The 23,999-nt window shown below is 40.0% G+C and overlaps 1 protein-coding gene and 1 long non-coding RNA gene across 3 annotated transcripts in view; one reads left to right on the top strand and one right to left on the bottom strand.

Annotated features, from left to right (window-relative positions):
- The window catches only part of LOC110832906 (uncharacterized), a 181,712-nt gene that overhangs the window by 63,869 nt on the left and 93,844 nt on the right, over nucleotides 1-23,999 (bottom strand). For both annotated transcript variants that reach the window (XM_022070364.2, XM_022070365.2), the window contains exon 2: nucleotides 1,255-1,535. In XM_022070364.2, the coding sequence (XP_021926056.1) occupies nucleotides 1,255-1,320 (66 nt within the window). In that variant the 5' untranslated portion in view covers nucleotides 1,321-1,535. The remainder of the gene's footprint in view (nucleotides 1-1,254; nucleotides 1,536-23,999) is intronic.
- Nucleotides 1-23,999, top strand: part of LOC110832912 (uncharacterized) — a 110,107-nt gene that overhangs the window by 58,476 nt on the left and 27,632 nt on the right. The window contains exon 5 of the long non-coding RNA XR_015534151.1: nucleotides 7,536-7,637. This is a non-coding gene — a long non-coding RNA (uncharacterized LOC110832912). The remainder of the gene's footprint in view (nucleotides 1-7,535; nucleotides 7,638-23,999) is intronic.

The raw sequence follows: 23,999 nt of genomic DNA, 5'->3' as shown, positions 1-23,999 counted from the left end.
GTTAGCTGGTTACCGTAGTAAACCGACGTTTCGGGAACAAACTGTCCCCATCTTCAGGATTCTGATGTGACTGGATCCTCGGAAGTCGCCGCGTCCTGATGACGGAGGCAGTATGACCCCAGAAACATTGGTTAACATCGACCAGACTACACAGCGCAACAACCCAGAAGACAAAAATCTGCACATCGCTCGTTGTTACTGTGCCGACAAAATTCGATTACAATCAAATGGCGTTATATACCTACATCCAAACAATGGAACCCAGGACGTCAAGGTTTTGATGTGTGCTATATTTTATACGCTGCAGGCATGGACCAACGCGATGATGTCATATGTCCAAGTCAGACACAACATCCACAAGGGATCATGTTGTGACGCTGATGAAAGGCGAGTATCATCATTGCGATTGCCATGGGACAATGAAGTGAGTTCGTAAATTAATCGAACCCAACACAAAGAAGCGTATATTTAGGTAGCATTTTTTATAATTGACCTGTAGGAACGAACATGGCATTCGACCGCATTTCTTCTTGTCCCAAAACCGTATTTAATCCGAATCCGTGCAATACTCTTGGAGATGAAACATTACTACTGACGGGTTAAATATATAACAAGCATCATAAACATATAATACTGTTCTTAGGTTTCTGATTGTATTTTAACATGTGTCAGGAACCAGTCAGAATTTTCTGCGCAGAATTTATTGAATTTAATTTTCAATTCATAAATTTTCGCCTTACGAACAGTATTAATCGACCGAATTACGTTTGAAAATCGAGGGATGGCTGTAATTAATTTAATCGCGACTTCTTTTAACGATGCTCTGTGTAGCGATGTAAAAAATGACTAATAAAAATGAATGGTACTCTGGTTAAAGTTTACCGTCGTTTCGCTCTGCTGATGGAGGCAATAAGTATCTCTGAAACGTCAGTAAAATACCAGATAAGACGGCGCAACAAACCGAAAGATTCATATTCGAACTGGTAATTATGTGGAAGGAAGTGGCCATTTCGTGCTTTGAGACAAGGTCCTCACCCACCATTTGCCTGAAGGGGCGAGGAAGTCACATTATTAGAATTTCTAGAGGCCAAAATTTCAAGCCGGGCTTTCCGGAATACGAAGCGGGGATGTTATCCTCTCGACTGCAAATTTCGCTAAACAGTGGTCAGTGTTTATTGCTCGCGGAGCTCTGAACAGAGTCGAGTAACTGCGGAACGTCTTGTATACAGGTAGAGATTGGCGCTGGTCACTTACCGCGAAAAGGGTCCTGAGGTTAACAATTCGCATAGTAGACTGACTCGACAAGCTGTCGCCGACCATCGACCGGCAACAGGCTGGGCAGTGTGCTCAGCTGAAGACGGCCAAGTCCCTCCGACTTCACCGATGACAATTTTTCGACTTGTAGAGGTAGTGGCGATGAGATGTAGAAGATCATTAGGAACTTGAAATGATCGGCTGCCGGTATTGTTCCCACATCTGCAGACTCCTTCGTTGCCACGGGGTGGTGATTGGCGGTGCTTCGATGTAGGTCGCGCCTGTCAGAGGACAAGAGTTGATGTCGATAAGAGAATGGCAAGGCCCGGCATTATGTAGCCCTTAAGAATCAGCACACCCACGCACCATTCAGCAAGAGAGCGAGTCACAACATTAACTAAGCTCGTATTACAGTGACACACAATGACTGGTTTGTTTTTATTTATACAAAGTTAATTAGGAGACTTGAATGAGAGCCAGGGATGATGAAGAACATAATGTTGGGTGAATTCGCATTCGAACTGCAATTTACACCAACTCTGAAACAAAACAGACCGTTCAAAACACAGTTAATTGAGCTCCACAAGGTAACATTATTCTACATTGTTTTTGAAGAATCAGATTATATAGTGGGTGGAATATTGCCTTACTTCAGCCTAACTCTTGTAACATCTACTGACCCCGTATTTATCTAATTCTAAACTTGCGTGGGAGTCTGACACACTTTTCACTTCTCGGAGAATCTGATATTCAGGATCACATGGTTATTTTGTGACAAAGACTTCGTTCAGTATTGAATTTCGACAGCAGTTACAGTGCCTTGCTGAGAAAGGTTTTGAAGATGGGTGTCTTCTGGGTTGTTGCGCCGTGTAGTCTGGTAGAAGTTTTATTACCAAAATGCCAACATGGGGGTTGTCGAAAGTAAAATGTAACTGATGTCTGACCGGTAATGAACTTTTGGGTTCTGTGAAACGCGAGGAACTTTGTGACTAGTTGAGTGACTCTAAGCTTCTCATCTAGAACTCTTTCCGACAGACCATGTGGGTGCATTTTATATTTGTAGGTCTTGTATGATTTTCAGTAAAGAGTGGTTATTTTCTCACACTGCCTTAACTAGTTTATTCTGACGTGACGTGTTGTGTTTCCTTTGATGTACGCACCGAATTCTTGATATCTTTCAGGTAAGTTTCGACTTCAAAGAGTCTAACCGCATTTCCAAAATAGGACGTCATAGCATATTTCATGAGGGGTCGTGTCATGTTGCGATCTGTCATAAAATTAGACTCAGATATACGTGGTTTTCTTTAGTCCCCGTGCCTGAAGACGAGACCCACTTTTCGGGTGAAAGCGATTACCTCCTTCTTCTCTCCTATTGCAGCCGAAATAGACGTCCTCGTTATGACTAGACTTATATCGAAATACTTCCTGCATATTTTTTTAGGGATTATTTACACAAAGTATCTTTGTGGGGTAAGTGCTGAAACTAGTAAAACCTAATAACTTGTTTTGATAGCTTTCGGTCATATTAGTTTTTGTCAGAAGATAATGCCGACGGCATCATTTTGGTCTGCGCATGGCAGTTTTATTGGTTTTGTGATTGGCTAGTGGGCGTGTACCCTTCTCACAGATTCGTGGGCGAGCTGTGAAATTGTTACCGAGGGCGATATAAAATGTTGGGCTTCAGGAAATCGAAATGTAACTCAGTCGATAATAACCTGCCCATTAGAATAGGCCTAGGAGTCAGAGGAGTTGAGAGGATTGGCAGATAAGGAAACATAAACATTATACTCGTATATACCAGTCGCAGAAGTTTGTATGTCGCCGTCTCCTATCCAGCGTTTGTAATGACTTTGGTCTGCGTAACATACGTTTTCTGACAGCAAGCTAGCTACTGACGTAGGTGGATAGCACTTCGGTCTCCGCTGATGGAACAGTTTTTTTTAAAGCATTTGTTCCTGTAATTTACTAGACGGACAATTCAGGTCTGAGTCTAATTCCCCCATCTGTAGTTTCAATGGTAAAGAAAACGCTTTTACCGGGACTCGAACCGCGGACATTCTTTTCGGATTTGTGACAATCATATCTTGTCTTAGAGATTTGCTTAAAGAACTTCACAAAACGCATTAATACTAGACGTCACATTAAGATAAGCCGTTGTGAGGGCAGACTTGCATTTCGTGTAAGTTTAGGCCTCACTGCACTTCCCCACTCTTTCAAAATAATTTCGGTGGTCTACATCAGTTGAGATCGCCTTCAATCTGTTGTAGAACAAGGAATAACAGGTCAATTTCTAGTCGCACTGGCAACGCAGGGTCTTTAAGCACCTCTCCACAGTGTCGCCATAGAGGTGTTTCATGAATAACAGTCATTCACTCCAATTAAATTGAGACTGGCTTCAGAAACTTTGTCACTACCAACCTCAGTTCTCAATTAACTGCCCATTTTTAAAGTGGTCTGTTCTGTTGAATTATTCATTATTTAGAATCTTGTAGTCTGAGAGCATCCTGAATTAGTACTGCTTCTACATGTTTTCTACCTAGTAACGTTTCCTGTTGTGCTCTTGAAACTGTCGTTGACGTTGTATGATGGCTGGGTGGGGTCAGAACCCTTGTCTAAGCTTAATATTCGTTGTAAAATATCACGTCAGGCTCGGAGTTAAGGAGTCATTGCAGTTGTAAATTTCAGAATTTCACAAAGTCTTTGGCTGGCGGGAATGGAATTTCTCATGATAGTTTCCTCCCCTATAAAGGGAGCAGTCATTTTTTATATCATCACCCATGTCCAAAAATTGAATATAATCTTCTGGATAGCTTATTTATAAATCTTTCAACAAATTCTCATCAGAAATTATGTCGCGCCTTGAACCAGTCTTTCATCCATCGCCTTCTTATTCTTTTCCTTAGCACCAACAGTTAACGCCAAAATAATAACGAAATATATACCCTTTTGATGCATATTTTAAAGCTAATTTAACCCCTTTAGTCACTTTTTTTTAACTATCCTTGCAGAAAATTTGATTCGTACGGACTATGAAATTGCTCAAATCTTATTGAGTAATTATTACTGTCAGTTGTAGTACAGCTCGTGAGCCGGGATAGCTCAGTCAGTATAGTGACTAGCTACGGGCTGGACGACTGGGGTTCGATCCCCGACGGGGGCAGAGGGTTTTTCCTCTAGCCTCTGCGTCCAGACCAGCTCTGGGGCCCACCCAGCCTCCTCTACAATGGGTACCGGGTGTCCTTTCCCTGGGGTAAAGTCGGCTGCTGACCACTCACCCCCATCTAGTGCCGAGGTCAAGGAAGAGAGGAGCTATACCTCCTCTCACCCCAAGTGCCTACATGGCGTATAGTGGGACAAACTTTACTTTACTTTACATCGCTTAGGATTAGAGCAATCTGCTTACAAAATTGTGGAATAAAACGTGTATACGTTCTTTAAGAGGGGGGACACACGTATAATACCATCGCCAAAGACAGAGAAGAAAAACTACAATAATCACGTAACTTCCCGTCTATTGCAATACGATCAGTGTAACACATGGACATCAGTGACACCGTTCCCATACACAAATTTATATTAATGACTTTTGTCGTCTAATTCCCACTGTTAATTTCTCCGGAATATAAAAACCCTGGTTTCTTATACATCAACAGAGTAGAGACAGCAATGAAAGAACTGCACAATTGTAGACATTTAAAGAATGTTTCAGACTATCAAAGAAACTTAAAAGCTATATCCAGTCAACAACAATAATTTTCAATTACTTTGTGTCGCAGACAGTTGTGTTCTGTAGTGAAATTAACTACTGAATTAGCAGAATCTTAGGACAGAGAGTTGTGGGCCCACCAAATTTGTAACTTTAAAAAAACACCATGGAGTAACGTCCTTATTACGAAGGTAAATGGTCAGTCAGCTGATCAACAAAATTTGCGTACTTTATGGAACGTTAAAAATTTGCAAAAGTCGACCAGATAGATGCCAACAGTCACCACCGACCTTAAAATAATAACAAGCTAATATAATAATGATAGTCAATCATCTGAAGATGTATTCTGAACCAACGGGCGAAACGTGCATACTGAATGGTCTGTGTCTTAGTCACAAGACACTGTACAACGTAATGCTGATAAATTTTGTGACAAACTTGACCGACGGCTCCAGAAATTGTAGTTTAAATTCCGAAGCGCCTGAGTTTTGGCAGAAACCCAGCGACTTTAAGTGTGTTCACGTTTGATAATCTTAGGAATGGTAGAACACGTACACACAACAGTTTCTCGTGAGCAACATTAATGAAACGGTGTGCATTAGTCGGCGATAGGTGTGCGAGGTATTGTAAATTATCGAATTAGAGTAGAGTGGGTAAGCCATTACATTTTATTTTAAATCTAAAAAATAACAAGGCTTCTCGGCGCATGCAGCTCACCGCCTTCTTTCTGAGAACCAGTCCCGTTCGCACTACTTATCGGTTGACGGACATGTCCTCGCGCGTCGGAGAAGCTTAATGTTACACCTCCTAGCACATTACTATATCACACTCCACGACTTCACTTACAAGACCAAACACCTTTTTTTTGCTTGTAAAACATGGCAAAGGCCACTCTTTTATTATTACTAGAGAAACCTGTGTAAAACATCATAAAAGCCAGTTTATGACACGGTGGGAACATGCTTCTATTGAAAAGTCACTGTTGCAGCTATAAGTAATGATTTTCTGAGGAGCTAATTCGCTATGTTGACTTAAGAAAACGTGCTAAATCTGACGTTATGTAACCATTTCATGACCGCGACTCCTGTAATTCTTCATCGAGGCCTGTCATATCATGCGTTGAATATTTTCCTGTGTACCATCGTGAAACTAAACACACATACGTAATTCGTCTGCGGCAGCGAGCATCAGAAAACGTTTCTCCGCTACTGGTACAGAAGGAAAAGCTCAGTCGAGTTCCAGCAAAATAAACATCCTTGGAGGCGTTACGACCCGACTGGTCGTTTGATGTCGACAGACACCCTCGGCTTCTTGCGACACGCACACACGCGTAAGTTGTGCAATCGAATATGTTCCGGCTCGGATACGCGGGTCACACCCCAATACTACAACCGTATGTTCAGATTGGTACGTTAACCAAACGCACACTTACGTTTTTAACGAATTTCAAAAGATTTCCGCTGAATAACGTTCTTGCTTTATCAGCCTTATCACTTATAACCATACGATTGTTTTGGGTTTTCAGAATTGTTTAGTGTCTTTCTTTTTACGTATACGATATTTTTCGTCCTGTTGTAAAACAAAAGCCCACTAAAAGGAAATTTCCCCTTACCACACTTTTTTGCTGTAAATGTGGTACTTTATAATTTTAACACTTTACTGTCAAAAAATATAATGCACACATTTTAAAGTGCGCGCTTGATGCCAGTGGTAGTTTCTAGTGTGTGATGTCATATACCTATGACATCCTATTCCTTTTCATCACGCTGCAAATCGATTTTCAGCCTACATGTTATGAAACACATATTAATTTAGTCGAACAAAAAAATTGTGATGGTTCGTTTTTTATTCTATGACAGTTCAGATATAAGAAAATAAAAAAACAGACAGACAGGAAGGGTTGAAGTGCCATCCCACCCCTAAAATATTCGGGAAAATCTTAGAGGCTTATTGAGAAAAATTCAGCTTTGAACGGAAGATTACCTGTAATGTTGAAGGGGCCAAAATTAATTTTGAAGCGAATCTAACGAACCCCATGGGGAAGAATCCGAGTCACTTGGTTTTGTACACTCGGCTGCTGTGATGTAGATTTTCAAATTTTAATTCTTTCGACTCAGCTTGGATAGGCGTTTTATTAAACAACTCGTAATTTACGTCGTATTTCGACAATAAAATTTCAAATTTGACACCTCATTAGACTCCAACTTACGTCGTTAGGCCCACATGTAGTCTATAGCCTGTGTGGATTTACCTTAATTTAAAAAAACATGTCCATGTAATTTAGATTATTGTAATAAATTTGGTTCTTATGTTTAGAGTACACCGCCGTGTTACGTAACAGTTATTATACAGACTCGTTTCAGAGCAGAAATATTAATTTTATAATTCGCGTGTTTTGAAATCAGAACTTATAACGGGTGGTAATCAACCGTCCGTTCACAACTTCCTTGGCGTTTTACCTTTCCTTTCTTATTGTATTCTCTTTTAAACTTTGTCTTGTTACAAATTATCCGTTTATACATGCCTTTTCTTCACCTCCTTGTACGACTAGTAATGAATTACATTCCGGTTTCAGGCTTTCTACGCTGCTAGCGATGCCCAATAATTACGGAGCGCTGCAGTTGTTCACAGCCATGGCGTGAAGAAGGCGCTCAGGGCTACGACTGACTACAACAAGGTAGGATAGCCCTGCTACCTTCTTCTGCTAGTTACTTGGTATTACATGACTCTTCCACCGCTCGATACGTCTTGCGTCTGCGATCCATTGAGGGCCTACAAGCTTCGAGCCCTGCCAATAGTAGACATACAATGATTGCTTGCTGACCAGAAGAAACTTCTTATTCTTGTTCTTATTAAAGGTTTTGAAGTGCACGATGGCCGGTAGCAGCTGCCGCGTGGTCTGGGGCGTGGGTGTTGTCACTCGGATCTTGGGTTCTAATCTTGGTCAAAGAATGGGCGTCTGTCCGCGTATTTCTATACTGCGCTGTCCTTGGTGGGTAGAGGCCTTGCGTCGAGCAGATCATTCGTCCGAGGAGTCCTATTAAATGTTTAAATAGCTTAAAAACCTCCCATATGTGAGGCGGTCAACGACTGTAGACCCACGGATTAAGTACGAAGTGAGTTTCTTTTATTTTTTCACTGGAAACTACACGGTCAGACCATTGCATTCTTATCGCACGTAACAACCCTTGAAGGAATAAAACGTACTACGATAAATATATTCCGTGAAAGAAAAATACACAGACCCCCATTCTGTTTTTAGGGTACGAAAATTATCAAATAAATTAAATATGATTTTTGTAGCACCATTGACATATTTTAATATAAATGACGCTAAATAATGACAGGCTACTAACAAAGTTAATGAACCGATAGACATATGTCGAATTTCAGGACCAGTTTTTATGAGTCACCTCACATCGAATAGGTGCATTAATTTGACATATTACTGTGTGCTGATGCTTAAAGAGGGGTGGGGCGATTTCGGAAGCTTAAAAGTTTTTGAGTTGTTGCATCTGACAGTCAGAAGATGAAGAAAATGAAAGCGATTGATCGAAGTTTTCTTTCACAATACTAATTCATTTATGGAGATAACGTAATTTTTTTTTCATATCTTCTTAAGCAGTGTAAAGGTCCGATATTACGTAAATCTAATCCCAAATCCGGACTAACAGTAATTTGAAATATGTGTCCGGAAATAAGGAAAATAATATTGCCTAATCTAATAATTCGCTAACCACAAGCGTGTAATTATGCCTCTGGAATTATCTGCACGATTGGTTTCTCTTCGAATCTGAAATCTGTTACAATGGATTGCACATTTTTCTGTATTCACAAGGTGAGAAACATTCTGTACTTTTATAATGACGGTAAAATCTAATGTCGGTTTTAATGGCTCTTGAAACACAAAGTACACGTAAAACAACTCAATGAAAGCTGAAACTGTATTCGAGAAAAATTCTATCATGTAACTTAAGAAATTTGTAAGTCCGTCACGTTCAAACAATAATTACGAAAACTTTATGAGGATCCAGAGTTAGCGCCTGTACCGTATTTGAATGAAGTACTTTCTTTTGGCCCAGGACACGCGCTCTGCCTTTAAAACAAGACAAAAAGTCGTCGGACCTGGTGACAGTCCGTGGATATTTTATTGGAAAATCAAGCTTCAGTGACAATGACATAAAGCGCACTGTTAACATTATCAGTGGGTCTGTTTATTTGATAAGCTTTGTCGGTCCTTTCGTGATAATTTGTCGTGGGCATCGGTTGCTAACAGCACAGAACATTCGGTGACTGTGAATGAGACCAGAATTTTTAGTAACAAGGCCGTCGGAAGATCTTGAAGGCTCAGAGAATAAACTTGTGACGGTAGGTAAATTACAGGGACTGGCGGTAATAGCAGCAGGACAGCGGCCATTTGATGAATAACCCACACTGCCTTGAGCATAAAAATTGATCACTACCTTCGAGAATTAACAATATTATTCCCGATCATGATATGTTTCAGTTTTCTGAGTAATTATAAACTCTATCTAATAAGTATTCTACGGACAAATTAGACGTTTTAATTAATACGAATCGTGATATGTTGATGACTTTTTTTGTGGATCTTGCTGCCTTTATCATCAGATCGCCCTTATGACGGAGGCAGCAGGAACTACACGACGTTACAACCCAGAAGGCAGCCATATTCGTGCTTATATCATACGTTAATTACACAGTAAACATAACTTTACAACTTTTATTTCGCTTGAAATGTATTGCTACAGTTCACAATTCAGATCCAGCATGCATTATTACATGGCTTGCTTTGAGATGACTGCAATCTTAATGTTTCCTCACATGATTCAGTTTTTGAAGTTTGAAGTAGAAGATCCTTCAGTGTCAAGACAACAGATTTTTCTAAAGACGGGAAAAGAGTTAACTCGCATTGCGTCTTCTACCTGAATTCCCATGCATCGTACAACGTAGGTGCAAAATACTGGCATGGCTCTCACGATACAGAAGAGAATTCTGAAGAATTATTGCATTACAAAAGCTGAGATGGTTGATTTTGGGGGTGTTATACTGTGTAATCTGGTAGAGACTGAAAGACGCTTCCAATTCGTTCACTGTGTCCATCATGAGGGCGGACACGAGGGTATTGTAGATTGTCAACTTATTTTTGGAGTACTATGGCTCTCAAGGTGAGAAATACGCTATTCGGAACGTTTCTACAATTACATAACACACAATTCGAAGTCGTAGCCACAACATACGCTAGACAAAAACGTAAACATAGCTCTCCGTCATGGTATTTGTAGGAAGTGCTGAGTGTACAATCTCAGGAGATACATTCTGCGGGTCGTAGCCCGAGGTCTCATCATTGGTGTTTTTTTTTTTTTGGCGACGATCCCAGTTGGCGGTCCTGTGACCCGCGGTCTGAATGCGATTAACAGCGCTTGTTTAATCCGAAGTCTGTGGGGCCCACATCCACACGCTAAGAGCGAACGTGTGCGAAATACATATAAACTTTTTCTTACATGGATTGGAAATTTCTCTTTGGATGTGGGCCAAGATACGTTAATCTTTACGGTATCTTTACATCTTGTATCTTGGACGCACCTCCAAAGATGCTGTACATTTAAATGTACCTATTATACTCGCCATATTAGAACATGATAGCTCTTCTTAATTCGGTATTTTGCGATCCAATGTATACTTCGTGCCAGTTCGTGATGTTTGTCTTGGAATGGTATTTGATAACAAAACACAAGCTTTCAGTACTTCTTACATTACAACATACAAAATAACAGTTTAGCAAGAAGGTATAGGTATGGGCAAACTACTTGACGTGTGATCGACCGTTACTAGCGGTGGAAACTTGGCCACGCCTTGCTCAAAACATTCTTCTCGAGTTGTAGTTCTGGGTGTCAGTTCAAGTCGTTCAGTCTAGTTCATAGTGTGAGTAAAATTGGACTTTGTATTATATGATTTCGTTTTATTAACAAAGGGTTTTTTTTTATAATTTTTTCACCTGGTCACGTGGTACACTTTCCGAGGTCAAATGTGTTTTGAACGACTAGTATCATCGCTGTCAGTTTCCTAGAATTCTGTCGTCACTCACATACCTAATTGTTTGTCCATGTATGGACAGTCTAATCTTGCTGGAGTCTTCTGCCGTGATTCATATATGATACGAAACGTTTCTCAGACTGTGGTTCACAGTTAGGCAGAGGCCCAAAATTTCAGTCTTACCCGTGACGGGGGGGATGGACATTTCTTAACAAACGCGTAAGATAATAGCTGGGAAATATTTTTGAGTAAGACGTTTAGGATAATGTCGGAACTTAAGCGAGACAAATTAACAGTAGGCTGGAGAGAAAAGTGTAAACACTTTTGCTGCTTGGGGTTTTGATAAAAGACGTGACTTCTGTTAGCTTCTGAAGATCCATGGAGTGAATTCAAGACAGGATAACGTAGACACGTCATTTTCCGAAATGTCACATAACTGCAGATATTTTATCACACGCCGCTGAGAATTTTTATTTGAAATTTCTAGAAAATTGTTCAAAACTGGGGCAAAAAATCTCTACGTAAATGCATAATTAAAAAGTTATTCTTGTTGGCATTTCATGTAGGCTCGCTTCCTTCCTATCTCTCCTGGTCCTCATAGGCAATCATATCACACGCAGATTTTACAGAGTTCGTAACCGCTACTCACAGGCAAACACACGGAATCTATCAATACCACTGTTCGGTAATATTTGTTTTACTGCACTGTGTGCGAAAGCCGTTATCACTCGAATACAGGGTTTGGTGTAAAAGCATGCAAATACTATTTGAATATCATAATAAATATACAAAATAATATTATAATAAATATAAATAAATGGTTTCTCATTCGCTGTCTCGGGTAACCATAAAATCAATAATGAAACATGGTGAATCAATTTACGTACTTAAATGGTAATATTAAACTAGTTTTATGTAAAACAAACTACTTTCATCTTTTTTATCGCGTTAGACACGCACAAACGACGTGTCATTTCTGTGCGTACGGCTTACATTTCAGATGTTATTGTTAACAGAACTTCAGCTTGTAACTTGTAACGTCATTCATGAAGAAATTTAATTGTGATGTGTCAGAATGATGCTGGAAAGAACATTTTGAGGTGACAGCGTCTTTGTGCTCGTCCGACAGAACTGCCTCCGTCATGTACAAGGGACTTTACGATCGACTTTACGAAGGACTACGAAACCTCTTACCTGAAGTACAAGTTCAAATATCACGAATGTATTTGTGAATTTTCCGCTGTATTTTATTACTTCGTACAGTCCAGTTCAGAAGTGAGGAAGCAAGCGTTAGTCACTTTCAGGATACTACCCATGTATTCAGCTGGAATGACTGAGGAAATCTAATAACATTTTACTCAGTTTTAGGGAACTAGGTTCATCACCGAATTAACCAAAGCCCTTCACCCGTCCCTGTCCAGCGCCAGCAAAATCCAGTCTCCTTCAACTCCTATCTCCCATAGTTCTCGCCAGACATTATCCTTCCATCTACGTCTAGGTTTCCCCAGCGGTCTCTTCCCCTCAGGCTTCCCAATCAATACCCGGTGCACACCTCTTGTCCCATCCATGCGTGCTACATGCCCCACCAATCTCATTCTTCTCGACTTAATCACCCTGACAATATTGGGGGAGGAGTACAGATTTTTAAGCTCATCATTATGCAGTTTTCTCCATGTCCCATCGTCTTCTCTCCTAGGCCCAAATATCCTCCTCAACATCCTATTCTCAAACACCTGCAATCTGTGTTCCTCCCTCTGAGTGAGAGACCATGTTTTGCACCCATACAAAACAACAGGCAAAATTATTTTGTATACTTTAATCTTCAGGTTCTCAGAAATCAGACGACAGTATCCTTACAGTAAATGTTGCATTTATCTACCAATAAACTTTGTACACCACTGACCAGAGTGTCAAGTTTTAATTCGGATTCAGTTGACCCTGCACTGTGAATTGTTCACTGGAACAGGTTGCTTGCGTGTCCTACAGGCGGGTCAGATATCTCGTGTTTGAGCCAGTCTTGATGCCTCGTCGTCATAGAACGTAGTCAGCTAAAATGTCTCTTCGCGGCAATGACCCCGGATAACAGATTGAGCTCGCGAGAACAACATCCAAGCTTCTTTGGAAGTACAAATGATGCTCATCCTATGATATTAATATATACACTAGAAAGAAGTGTAGAAGCAGTGTATTAATTTACTCGTAGACCAATCCCTTGCTTACTGCTGAGGTTAGATTTCTGTAGCAGCTGTTGGGAAGACCAGGACATTACGGGGCATTGTGGGTAACGGAAACAGCAAAGCGGAAATGTTTCATATCTTCCTTCGCCGAACACAAATACATGCACGCCTAATAACACGAGATACGAAGTGTAAAAAGTCACAAAATATGCACCACAATGGTAGTAATATTTAAAACTGATTTCGGATGTCATTACAGAATTGCTTCAGCAAATGTTGATTTTATTGAGGTCATTGTTGTGGAAGTGGTTTCCGGTATCACTTTCCATTGTCGTGCAACAATGTCCCTCGGGCATACAGACTGCCTACTCCAGCAGGCAAAATGCGACAGAGGTAGACAGACAGACAAGCATGGACGGGCCCATAGGCTGTTGTTCGCTCACGCTAGAGCGCGAAGAAAACCCAAAAATTGTGTGGACACAGGAAACCAAATACCACAGTTGTGAACAAACACAAATGGACAACCGTTAATATTTTAAATCCGCTGCTAAAAAGGAACCGCTGTGTATAATTCGTCGGTGCTAGGATGAAATGTTAAAAGTCGTAAAGTTCAGGAAATGGAAGCGAATATTTGGAAAGTCGTCCCATATTATTTTGTTAAATTGTACAATATTTATTAAGCAATTTATATATTTTCTTAGGACTGAAGTGCTAACTTGATGAAATTGCAAGGAATATGAAATTTCAAGTCATTTTCGGTTTCAATTTTCAGACTTTTTGTCCTGGTACCAGCAAATTATACTTGGGGGAGAGGGCGTTTTTCTTTGTAAATCCTCAACTACGCGTGGGGTAGTTAAGCGCAGTAGGCCTTTTGTGTGTTGAGAGCCCCAACTGAGTACGTGGGGATGTCAGATCGGTAACAGTAAATCTCGATTGTTTGTAGATGACAAGAATTACCAGCTGTCTGGCGGCAAAGCAGGAAGTGAGCGCATCGCGAACTGCGTAAAGAGAGAATCCACCATTTCTATCCTCCTGTTGCTGTCTCCCCCCCCCCCCCCCAAATACCCGCAGACAAATTCAATATAAACTGATCCAGGGAACTACTCAGATTTTTAATACGTTCGACCGAATCGAATGAACTAATACGACTCCTTAATCAGAGAACAGTGTCTGCCCCAAGTAAGTATTAAATATAATCAGCGCGTCATATTCACTCGAAAACACGTTAAGTCAACAAGTACACATGCTGTGATAGCACAGTCCAGGTTCGATTCTCGAGATCGCTTTTCTGAGACTTTATGGCTAAACGGTATAATTATGGCTTAATATAAGAGACACAGAAGTTTGATTTTGGCATCTACATTTTGGAAACAACCAGTTTTTGGAAGTCAGATTGTTTGCTGTTTGGAAGTAGAGCAGATGATGATGCTTCTTTGTATCAACAGGACATCGTATCTGAGATTGAGGTACGGTATTTGAAATTAATCTCTCAGGGAATCTTATGGTGGTAGAATAGGAATTTTCTGTCATTAATCGCGGGTTTCCACCCAGGGAATATTTATGGGGAAGCCTTAAATGAACGCCAACTTGGTCCATCGTCCGTGCACCTTTGCTGTTGAACCAAGGACACAGTTACTGTCCGTTTATGAAGATTTATTGCACTGAAAATTTCTTGCAGGACTAAAGTAGAAGTCGGTAACTGAAGGGTCATTAATTTTCGAAGAAACTTGTTAGGACGCACAGTTACCTCCCGCGGTCCTATCACTCAGATGTGTTTATTTATGTTACGACAGTCTGAATGAACTATATTTGTAGTGACCAATAGGATTAAAGTGAGTTTTACGTCACAGAAGTGTTCAATCGTTAGAGTTATTTTGAATTCGAAATTCGGAGCGATCATAACTAGGTAGCGTTTCACACATTTAATAAAAAAAACGAAAAACCTAGCTTTACTCTCATCAGATTCCTTGAGATATTAATTTAACCGGGTATTGTCTGGGAAGCCTGAGGGGAAGAGACAGCTGGGGAGACCTAGACGTAGATGGGAGGATAATGTCAGGCGAGATCTATGGGAGATAGGAGTTGAAGGAGACTGGATTTTGTTGGCCCAGGATATGGTCCGGTGGTGGGCTTTGGTTAACTCGGTGATGAACCTTAGGGTTCCGTAAGCCATCTAGTTAGTTAGTTACGCCAACCTCACTTACGATATCCTGTTGAAATCAAGGAATATTCTCTATGTGCCCGAGTTGGACGACACTTCATGTGAAGGGGTTGGTTGCAGAGGGCAGTTACAATACGAAATTTCGTAAAATGGAACATCACATCTGTACCAAAATAAATGCATGCAGTAGAGTCCTACTTGACAAGCTAATAATCGCGCAGTTAGGCATGAATGTATTTACTTACTTTTTTAATACGGGCATTCATCACCGTTCTAACTTGAGCTCGCCAATGGTCCCTATATAGATTACAAATGAACCCAGTCCACACATTCCTTCCCGATGTCTTTCACGTCCATTTGATATTACACTCAAATATACGTCAGTGTCTTCAAATTTCTCATAAGACTTTCTGATAAAACTCTGAACGTTTATCTCATCTCGACCGTGTTGAGGCTTTGTTGAATTACAGCGTAAATGAGATTCAGTTATGACGGCTAAGGGCTTCTAGATTTTTTTTTAATGGCACTTAGAATGTCGGAGAGCTACTTGTCAAGTGCGACAAGTTGTGGGGTATGTTGGAGAAAGTGTCCTAATTAAAATGAGGTTTCATAAATAGGTTTACCATGCGAACGTTAAATCTGAAGCTGAAAAGGACGAATTCGTCATTATTTCTGTTCGTATCCCTAATTTGTTTTCGTCCCCCAATCGCTAACATGAGGGGAGACTGTGTCTGGGTTGACGAGCGACAGAATCAGGAAAGGAGCAGTTCCTGGCAGTTGTGTGTTTTAATCGACTTGGTCTTCATGACATCGTTTGTAAAAACGAAGGTTAAGTCGGTTATAATGTATAGGAGACGTAAGATACGCATTCTCATCATACACACCGGCTGTGTAATTAAACTGGAAATGGCTTGTTCACAGCCCCCTTACACCAACAACGTCTAGTGGCATGATTACGAGTTTATCTTCATCATGAGACCAAAGATCGCTCATAAGTATTAAAGCACGTAGGTGAAATGTATCAGCTTTCAGTACGTTAAGAGCTTGGTGATGTAAACCTCAGATAAAGTCTTATATTATTATGGAAAATTCATTAACGGTGCCTTGTTAATACATTAAATATGAATACAAACTAGCTTTAATGGTTCATTAATGACGTCAAACCGCAAGGTAAATGGGGGACACTGTACAGCTTCGACTTCGAGTGACAGCCGCGTTGAATGTTGGGTACTAACCAATGTTTCGCGCAAATATTGCTGCAGTTGTGTCGAAACGTTAGTTAATACGCGGCTCACACTAGAAAGCCGACGTTGTACATGGAACCCCAACCACTAAAAGGACAAAAAATAAAAGCACTGTAGAAAACACGAGTTCCTTCAGTCCCAGTGGAATTTTATGGAATGGCGTACGTATTCCTAGATATTCAGATGAATTGTTAGGTCTAAGGTGGAATGAGAGCTGTTGTTTTTCCTGCTAAATTTTCTTAGAAATCTGTAATAAAACGTGTTTATTAAATTCGAGCTTTGTTTTTGCTTCGTGCGTGTATTTAACTTACAGAACAAAGAACTTGTGGTATTAGTAATGTAACATTAATACCGGATACCAATACAAATACGTGGTTGATTGTAATTTAGTCTCGAAAGCTTTTATCGTCGCCACAACTTGAGTATAGCGTTCAGTGTAATATGAGCACCCCTTATGAAAGTAATTTGAGTCAGAAGCCGACTGTCTTGTGGGTTGTGGCGCCATATAGTTTTATATAAGTTAACCAATGTTTTAGATGTCCGTGCTACTTCCATCAACAGGGTGATCGCTGAGACGATGGAGGCAGCAGGGACATCTGAAACGCTGGTAAACTTCTACCAGGCTACACGGCGCTACAACCTAGAAGACAGCCATCTTCGGACTCTCCACCGTGAAAACCTCAAATCCTACTATAAAGAGCACAGTTCAGCATGATCTTCTGTGCTATGATTGAAATAATAATTCTGAGTCAGTATTATCATGATTAATGATATTAGTAGGCTGTTTGATTTAAAGGGGGAGAATAGTATTTGGAGTGTGGAGTGTAGTATCATATCTTTCGGAAGAAATGCATATTTTACTTTTGACAAGAATCACTTTACGTAAATTCATTCTTATAAATTGGTCCCACTGTGTTCATAACTGCTAATTATCTTATCCTGGGTCCGGAGATCTATTCACCTGCATCTACTGAAAATCCTCGCCCTCAATGACACTCGCCCTGTGAACCATGAAGACGACGATGTTAAAGGACAATATAACAGCTTGGGGTCATACACCAATATGGAAGGTCACATTTCTTTAAACATTTTTGGCTCGTGTTTTCAACTCGTTTTTCAAATGTACAATTCAGTCTGTATGTAGTGCGAAAGTTGTCTGGGTTAACCGGTTTGGCGGTGGTAATTGAGATTAATAGCCCGCCTGAATTTATATCAAGAATTCGTTCACGGTCCCTGCGATATTCTACCGTTATGAATAGATACGACAATTTAGTTAACAAGGAACTAGGAACACGGAGTAGCCCTGCTTCAGAAACTGAAGGTCAATGACCTGCTTGAAAAATGTCCTTCCCTTTATGAAACCCACATATTAATTTTTGTGTTCACAAAACATGGCCACTGAACTCTGTCTTAATTTAATTCAGTCCTATGTACCTCTTATCTCATTTGTGAGTGAGTGATGGCAAATCTCCCTCCACCATTTTGACCTAACTTTTATTTTCATCCACATATGTGCCTGGAACTCCCACGGCGATCTGTTCTCAAAAGGTCTTCCAACTAAAATTCTTCCTGCTTTAATCATCTCTGCTTACTAGATACCCTGCCTATATCATCCTCCTCAATTTTATCGTCCTAATAGAACACGTTACGATGGCTTCACTCCGTCCTCACTAATACACACGCTTTCTTTCCCGGTGTGAACAAAACTAGTTCTGAACGATGTCTCTAGATCAACAGTTAAAAACTACAAAACCTTTGCGACACTCACGAGGTACCAAGTTTTCATGTTGACAGTCCTGCCCCAAGGCTTTTCCCTACCGCCACTAGAGATCCGATTCGTTTCTTCACTGCCACATTCACGCTGCAGCTCCGTTAAACAATTTAACATACGTAGTGATTACTTCAAATGGTGTCTGGTTTCCCGGACACATGAACGTCACTCTGGTGTTTGAATGAGATTGTCCGTGTACAAACAAGCGAGCTTGTAATTTGGGAATGTAGTTCATGAGACGTCGTTGCATCATCGTAACTGGGTGGTTGTCACATTACAGTACCGCGTCTCTTGTCGGTTCTTCCATCCTGGCATACGCATGCAAATGAGGATCTTGTCTAATAACTAGACAGGACCACGTGTATAAACAACGTCTTGTGAAACAAAGTAACATGGAAGATACTCAGTTTATTCTATGTCTTTCAGTCTCAGTTCATAAATGTGTCGAAATAACAAAAACAAATAAATAAAATAAAATCAGACTTCGCGAAGTTGGTGTCTGGGGTTTGAGGTTTAGATGTTATTCAGGGCTTTGTTGTTAGTGCGGAACTGCATAGAGCACTATCATTCTTGAGAAGCTGGGAGTCTGCCAGTCGAGTCCGGAGGTAAATTCTGGGTCTAAATAGGCCTAACAATTGTTGAATTAATATCTTAAATTCCCAACAAAATGGCGAAATAAATTACTAAAATATATATATTGAGTCGAAGCTTTGGGAAATCAAATAATGTACATAATTCGTATTTCAAGAATTCAAATTATTTTAAACATCAAGCAAACTGAAATGTGTACACCCACATAACATTTATCCGACATCATAGTAACATCAAAAATTTCTCAAGCAGTAGAATAGGGACTGTCGTCGCCTACCCCAGTCTTGCCCGAGACTCGAACCTGTTACCTCTCATTGTCCGATACAAGTCAGTCGCATTACCGTAACAGGTAACCTGCTCGATTTATTTATTTATTTCTGAACTTGGCCCATTGTTGCTGTTCCCAACAATGTAATACAATGCGTAGGTCTGTAGGCTATTCCATTTATCATGTGGAAAAATGAAACGCTATTAGAATTTTTGTAACCTAATGACATTTGGCGCCGATAATAAAACTATGTTATTGATCAGGAACGTCGAGACCAATTTAGCTGTAAAATTATTTTAGTGGGAGAAATAATTCTTTGTCAAGACGCTCTTTAAGTGTATCGAAACTTGTAGCCGGCTTTTTTGTGTGTGTGTGGAGTTCTGACGGGGGCGTGACATGTGTCAGGCAGAAGTATCCATCACGGCTACAGTGAATTTCTGGACGTTCCAACAGCGCGCGTCTGATTCTACATGAGGGCTCTTTCAATTAGTTTCACGTGAGGTCATGTTCGTATACTCCTGAGGATAAAATGTGTGCTCTAAACGGTGTCATCGTTCTCAGAATGTAATAGCGAAACAAGAAACAATTTTCAACTGACCGGAAATTTCTCATAGTCTAGGCTTACTGAGTTGAGGTAAAACATTTATCAGTGCATTCCTTGAACTGCAAATGTAAACTTCTACTACATATAATTTTTATTATGGTAGTTTTAACTTCGTTATCATCATTACAAAATTATTGGGGCTGTTATAATACGTCTTCTGAATACTTCAGATTAATTACTTTGATTTTAATAGCATCAGTCGACTAGAGCAGTGGTATTCAACCTGGGGTACGCGTACCTCCGGGGGTAGATAGATATTATTTTATGATAAACACTGAATAATCAGTAATGTAATTTAATTTATTTTAGATGTAGATTATATACTATGTATAGCTTGAATTACGTATACACCAACAACTTTTGGGGTACAAAGTTGAGGAGAAATTATATCTGGGGGTACGCGAACAATAAAGGTTGAATACCACTGCACTAGAGGGACGACACAATCGTGTGAAGAATTACGAAGGCCCTTTCTGCGCTGGGGTGGACCTGTAAGCGAGGGGGCTCGTAACGCCTTGGTGAAAATTTTTATCTCAGACTTAATTTCTGAACAGGAGTTCAAGTCGTCGAATTCATAGTCAAATGCATTTTCAAGAAAATCGCTATAAATTTCCTATACTTGTGATGTCATTCACAAGCCAAGTTGTTTGCCGACATGAAGCGCCTAAAATAATGTCACAACACTCCCTTAAGATCCTTAAACCACGGAGATGAAGTCTGTTTCCATTAAAGTAATGCGCATCTATAAATGTAGATGATTTATTAGAGTTGAATGCGTGTTATCGCGATCATCAGCTGGCCGTGAGCGCTGCCGGAGACAGGTTTTAGCAGCTCCTTCATTCATTGCCTGCAATAGAAATGTTGAGACCCGCCCTAACAGTGGGCTGGCGCCTCGCCTTGCTTCCAGTGGTAGAAGTGTGCGGCGTATGAGAATCAATTAGTTTAAGATCCGTTTACACTTCGCCAGAATCTGCTTCTGCTCCTTTTGATTTTTCACGTACACTTCAGATGAAGAGCCTCTTGTGTGCTTCAAAAGTGTGTAGCAACTGGTACAAGTGGAGTAACGTATAAGGAGAATTGGGATTGCCAGTAAGTGTTGAGTTGATTCGGTGCTTGAAATGAACGCGGTTCATTTTCACCGATGGAGTGAGAGCAGGCAGTAGAGGAACTGTACTTTCATTGAAGATTTCTGTCTTCTGGGTTGTTGCGCTGTGCAGTATGGTCGATTTTTACCAACGTTTCAGAGGCCTTCATACTCACCGCTGTGAAAACCTCAAATCTTACATGTAATTTCATTGTTTGATTTTAAACTCATGTTTCTAGTCACCATGTAAGAAAGAAAATGATGATTAAATATTTTAAATCAAAACTTAAAACCACATTGTAAGCTGTTACGTAAACGAATGATTTTTGAGACGGCGACCAGTCATCCTGCCAAAATTGGAGCCACACAAAGAATGTAAAAATTCAGGTTCTAACGGAGTGTAGTATGACAGAATCTTCTACCAGGCAAAAGTGTGATAAACGTAGGCCTTCGGCAAATTATGATACTAGCTTGTCTGGCAACGTTACTGTCAACATGGTAACTCCTTTAACTCCTGGTGGCGATTCGTGCCAAATTATGATGTAATGAGACAGAAACGCTTTATAAAGCTGTAAGAATAATGTTGAGATAAAAACGCCGGCAAACACATTTGCCGCCAAAACGTTTTATTTGTCATGAAATACGCGTACCCTCAGTAACAAAGTGCTATAATTTTGATTCTAGGGCTGCTGTTGTTTCATTTACATAAACACAGAGTACTCCAGTTCGTAATGATTTCTTTTCCAAAGTCACTCAGACCCTGTCCCGTGCGAATTCCTTCAGCTTGGAATCTTATAATTTCTTACCACTTTTTCATATGTTAGGTCACCCACCGGCAAAATCACATTAAACGCTGTGTACTTGAACCGAGTTATCTGAAGTTCCAAAATTATTAACCAAGAATATTCATTGCACACAAGTTTCTGTCTTTAACAAAACCGTATCTTCCAGTATTTAAATCTAGATCACGGAGGGTAATATGTCAAAGTATTAGGTGTATTTACTAAAATCTGGCGGTGGTACAACTTTCAGTACGATTACTGTGACTTGAGGGATCTTGCATAGAGTCGCTGTGTCTAGTTCGACGAGAATGCAATATTTTAATGCTTCTTACCCGTAACACTTTATACCTCTTAGATTATATTTCAAAAATTTCTAGATGGAAATCCTGTACTGTACTGTTACCTTGCCAAATGGAGAAAGAATTCAGTTACTAATAATGTATGAATTACGTGAAGGACTTTTTTTATTCCTGTATAAGAATGTTCTGAGAAACGAATCAAGAATATTACAATAGACGTGGCATTTATAATGGGTGGGAGAAGTATATCTAAACTTTGCGTCAGACAAACTTTACGGAAAGCAACTATCTTGATGTTAATATGACGTTATTAACATGCATCTGAAAGAAGTGTGTAATCTCGATACTGAGCAGATTCAAGTACCTGCAGACGGAGTGTAATGGAGGGCTTCTTATGACAGTTGTGTTAATACAAAAGTGTTAACACTGCAAGTCATTCATTTTGTCTTTGCCGCGTAAGTTCAGGCCGTACTGAGGCAAGTGGTTGCTACATTCATAGCGATGTGAGTGAATAGAGATACCTGAAGTGCCAGTCCCTTATTCGGGACGTGTGGCAGCACATAATCATCGCATTACTTGATGAAGAGATATAAAAATGTTTTGTTTACACTGGCGAACACTTCACTGCTCTTCAGAAACAATAACATTGCAGCCGCTTGTATAACTCGTGACATCTGTCTACCAGTCTGTAAATGGTGATACGTGGTAGGTATCTTAATGGTTTTAGGTACTTTTACGCAATATAAATGTAAAAAAGTGCGGACCAAGGACATGTTTAAAGGCGACTTAACTTGGTAGGTGAAACCCCGCTGAAAAAGTCTTAAGAGTGTCTTTATAATTCTCAGTCATTTTTTACACATTTGCTGTATGGTAGTTTTTTTTTTGTTTTTTTGAACTACGTGTTTCAACAAAATATGGACATCATCAGGTTCGAATGTAAGTTCGAAGTTATGTAGTCTTGGACTGCGTGACAAAATGTTTGTTACAAATTTAGTTAGAAGGGAAAAAAGATTAAAGGATATAAATTGACGTCAGCAGCTTAGTTTATTTGTGAAACTATCTAATAAATGAAGCAGTTAATTTCTTTTCAGAACTCTCCAGGAAAAGCCATAGACATGCTACAGGAGAATATTTTAAGACTGTGTAATTTATATAACCAAACTGTCGCAGTATTTAAGATTTAAAATCTTGTCAATAGAGTGATCGTCAAACGTGTTGCTATTGACTGCTTCAATCATGTTTGGCCTCTTAAGCTTGCAGACAGAATTGGCTACCCTTTTCCTGCCTTATAAAGAAACACCAAGAATATGTTCAAGTGATTCGAATAATAAGACAAAAAACTGCGATGCAATAAGAACAATTAGCGAATGTGCCGCTAGGACTACGAAACATTGCAGTCGATACAGCGATCGCGCATAGCTGAAAATCCGCGTGTGCCTTTAGCCAGTCGTCAAATAACTTTCTGTATTACACGGACTATACTACGCGTCGTAAATTCTGAGTGGATGCCCCACAGAGATTCTCCTCAGTGAGTGTTACGAAACCCAGCAGCAAACCTGTAGCGGACTTGTGACTTGCAGTACGTTGCAAGCAAATTTTTCCTTTTGCCTCACGTTGTCTCCAGTCATTTGACAGTCGTTTGTCATTTTTCAGGCTGTTACATCAGTCGCATGAAAATATACATAAATACGGTATGGTTAAGGTTTCAGTGTGTTAATTCATGCCGGCTAAAGGTTGGACATTTTTATGTAAAACTATGTGGTATATGAGAATTCGCCAATGTAGTTCTGTTATTTGGAAAATTCTTGGTTTCAATAACAGTGAAGTTTAAGAACCGTATGCAGTGTCTGTGTGGTCCATAGATCAATTACAAAACAGGCGTCAACGTAGCTCAGTTGGCTAGGATATAAATGTTTGGCCTGCTTCAATCATAATGACACAAGAATATCTCATCATCTTTATGATCTCAGTATCCATTGTGGATGGGATTTATTTAGTGGTGAG

This window comes from Zootermopsis nevadensis, unplaced genomic scaffold (genome assembly GCF_977971745.1).
Source record: "Zootermopsis nevadensis isolate Lab colony 2312 unplaced genomic scaffold, Znev_1.0 Znev_ptg000008l, whole genome shotgun sequence".
Lineage (NCBI taxonomy): Eukaryota > Metazoa > Arthropoda > Insecta > Blattodea > Termopsidae > Zootermopsis > Zootermopsis nevadensis.
This window is presented reverse-complemented; position numbering and strand designations above follow the sequence as displayed.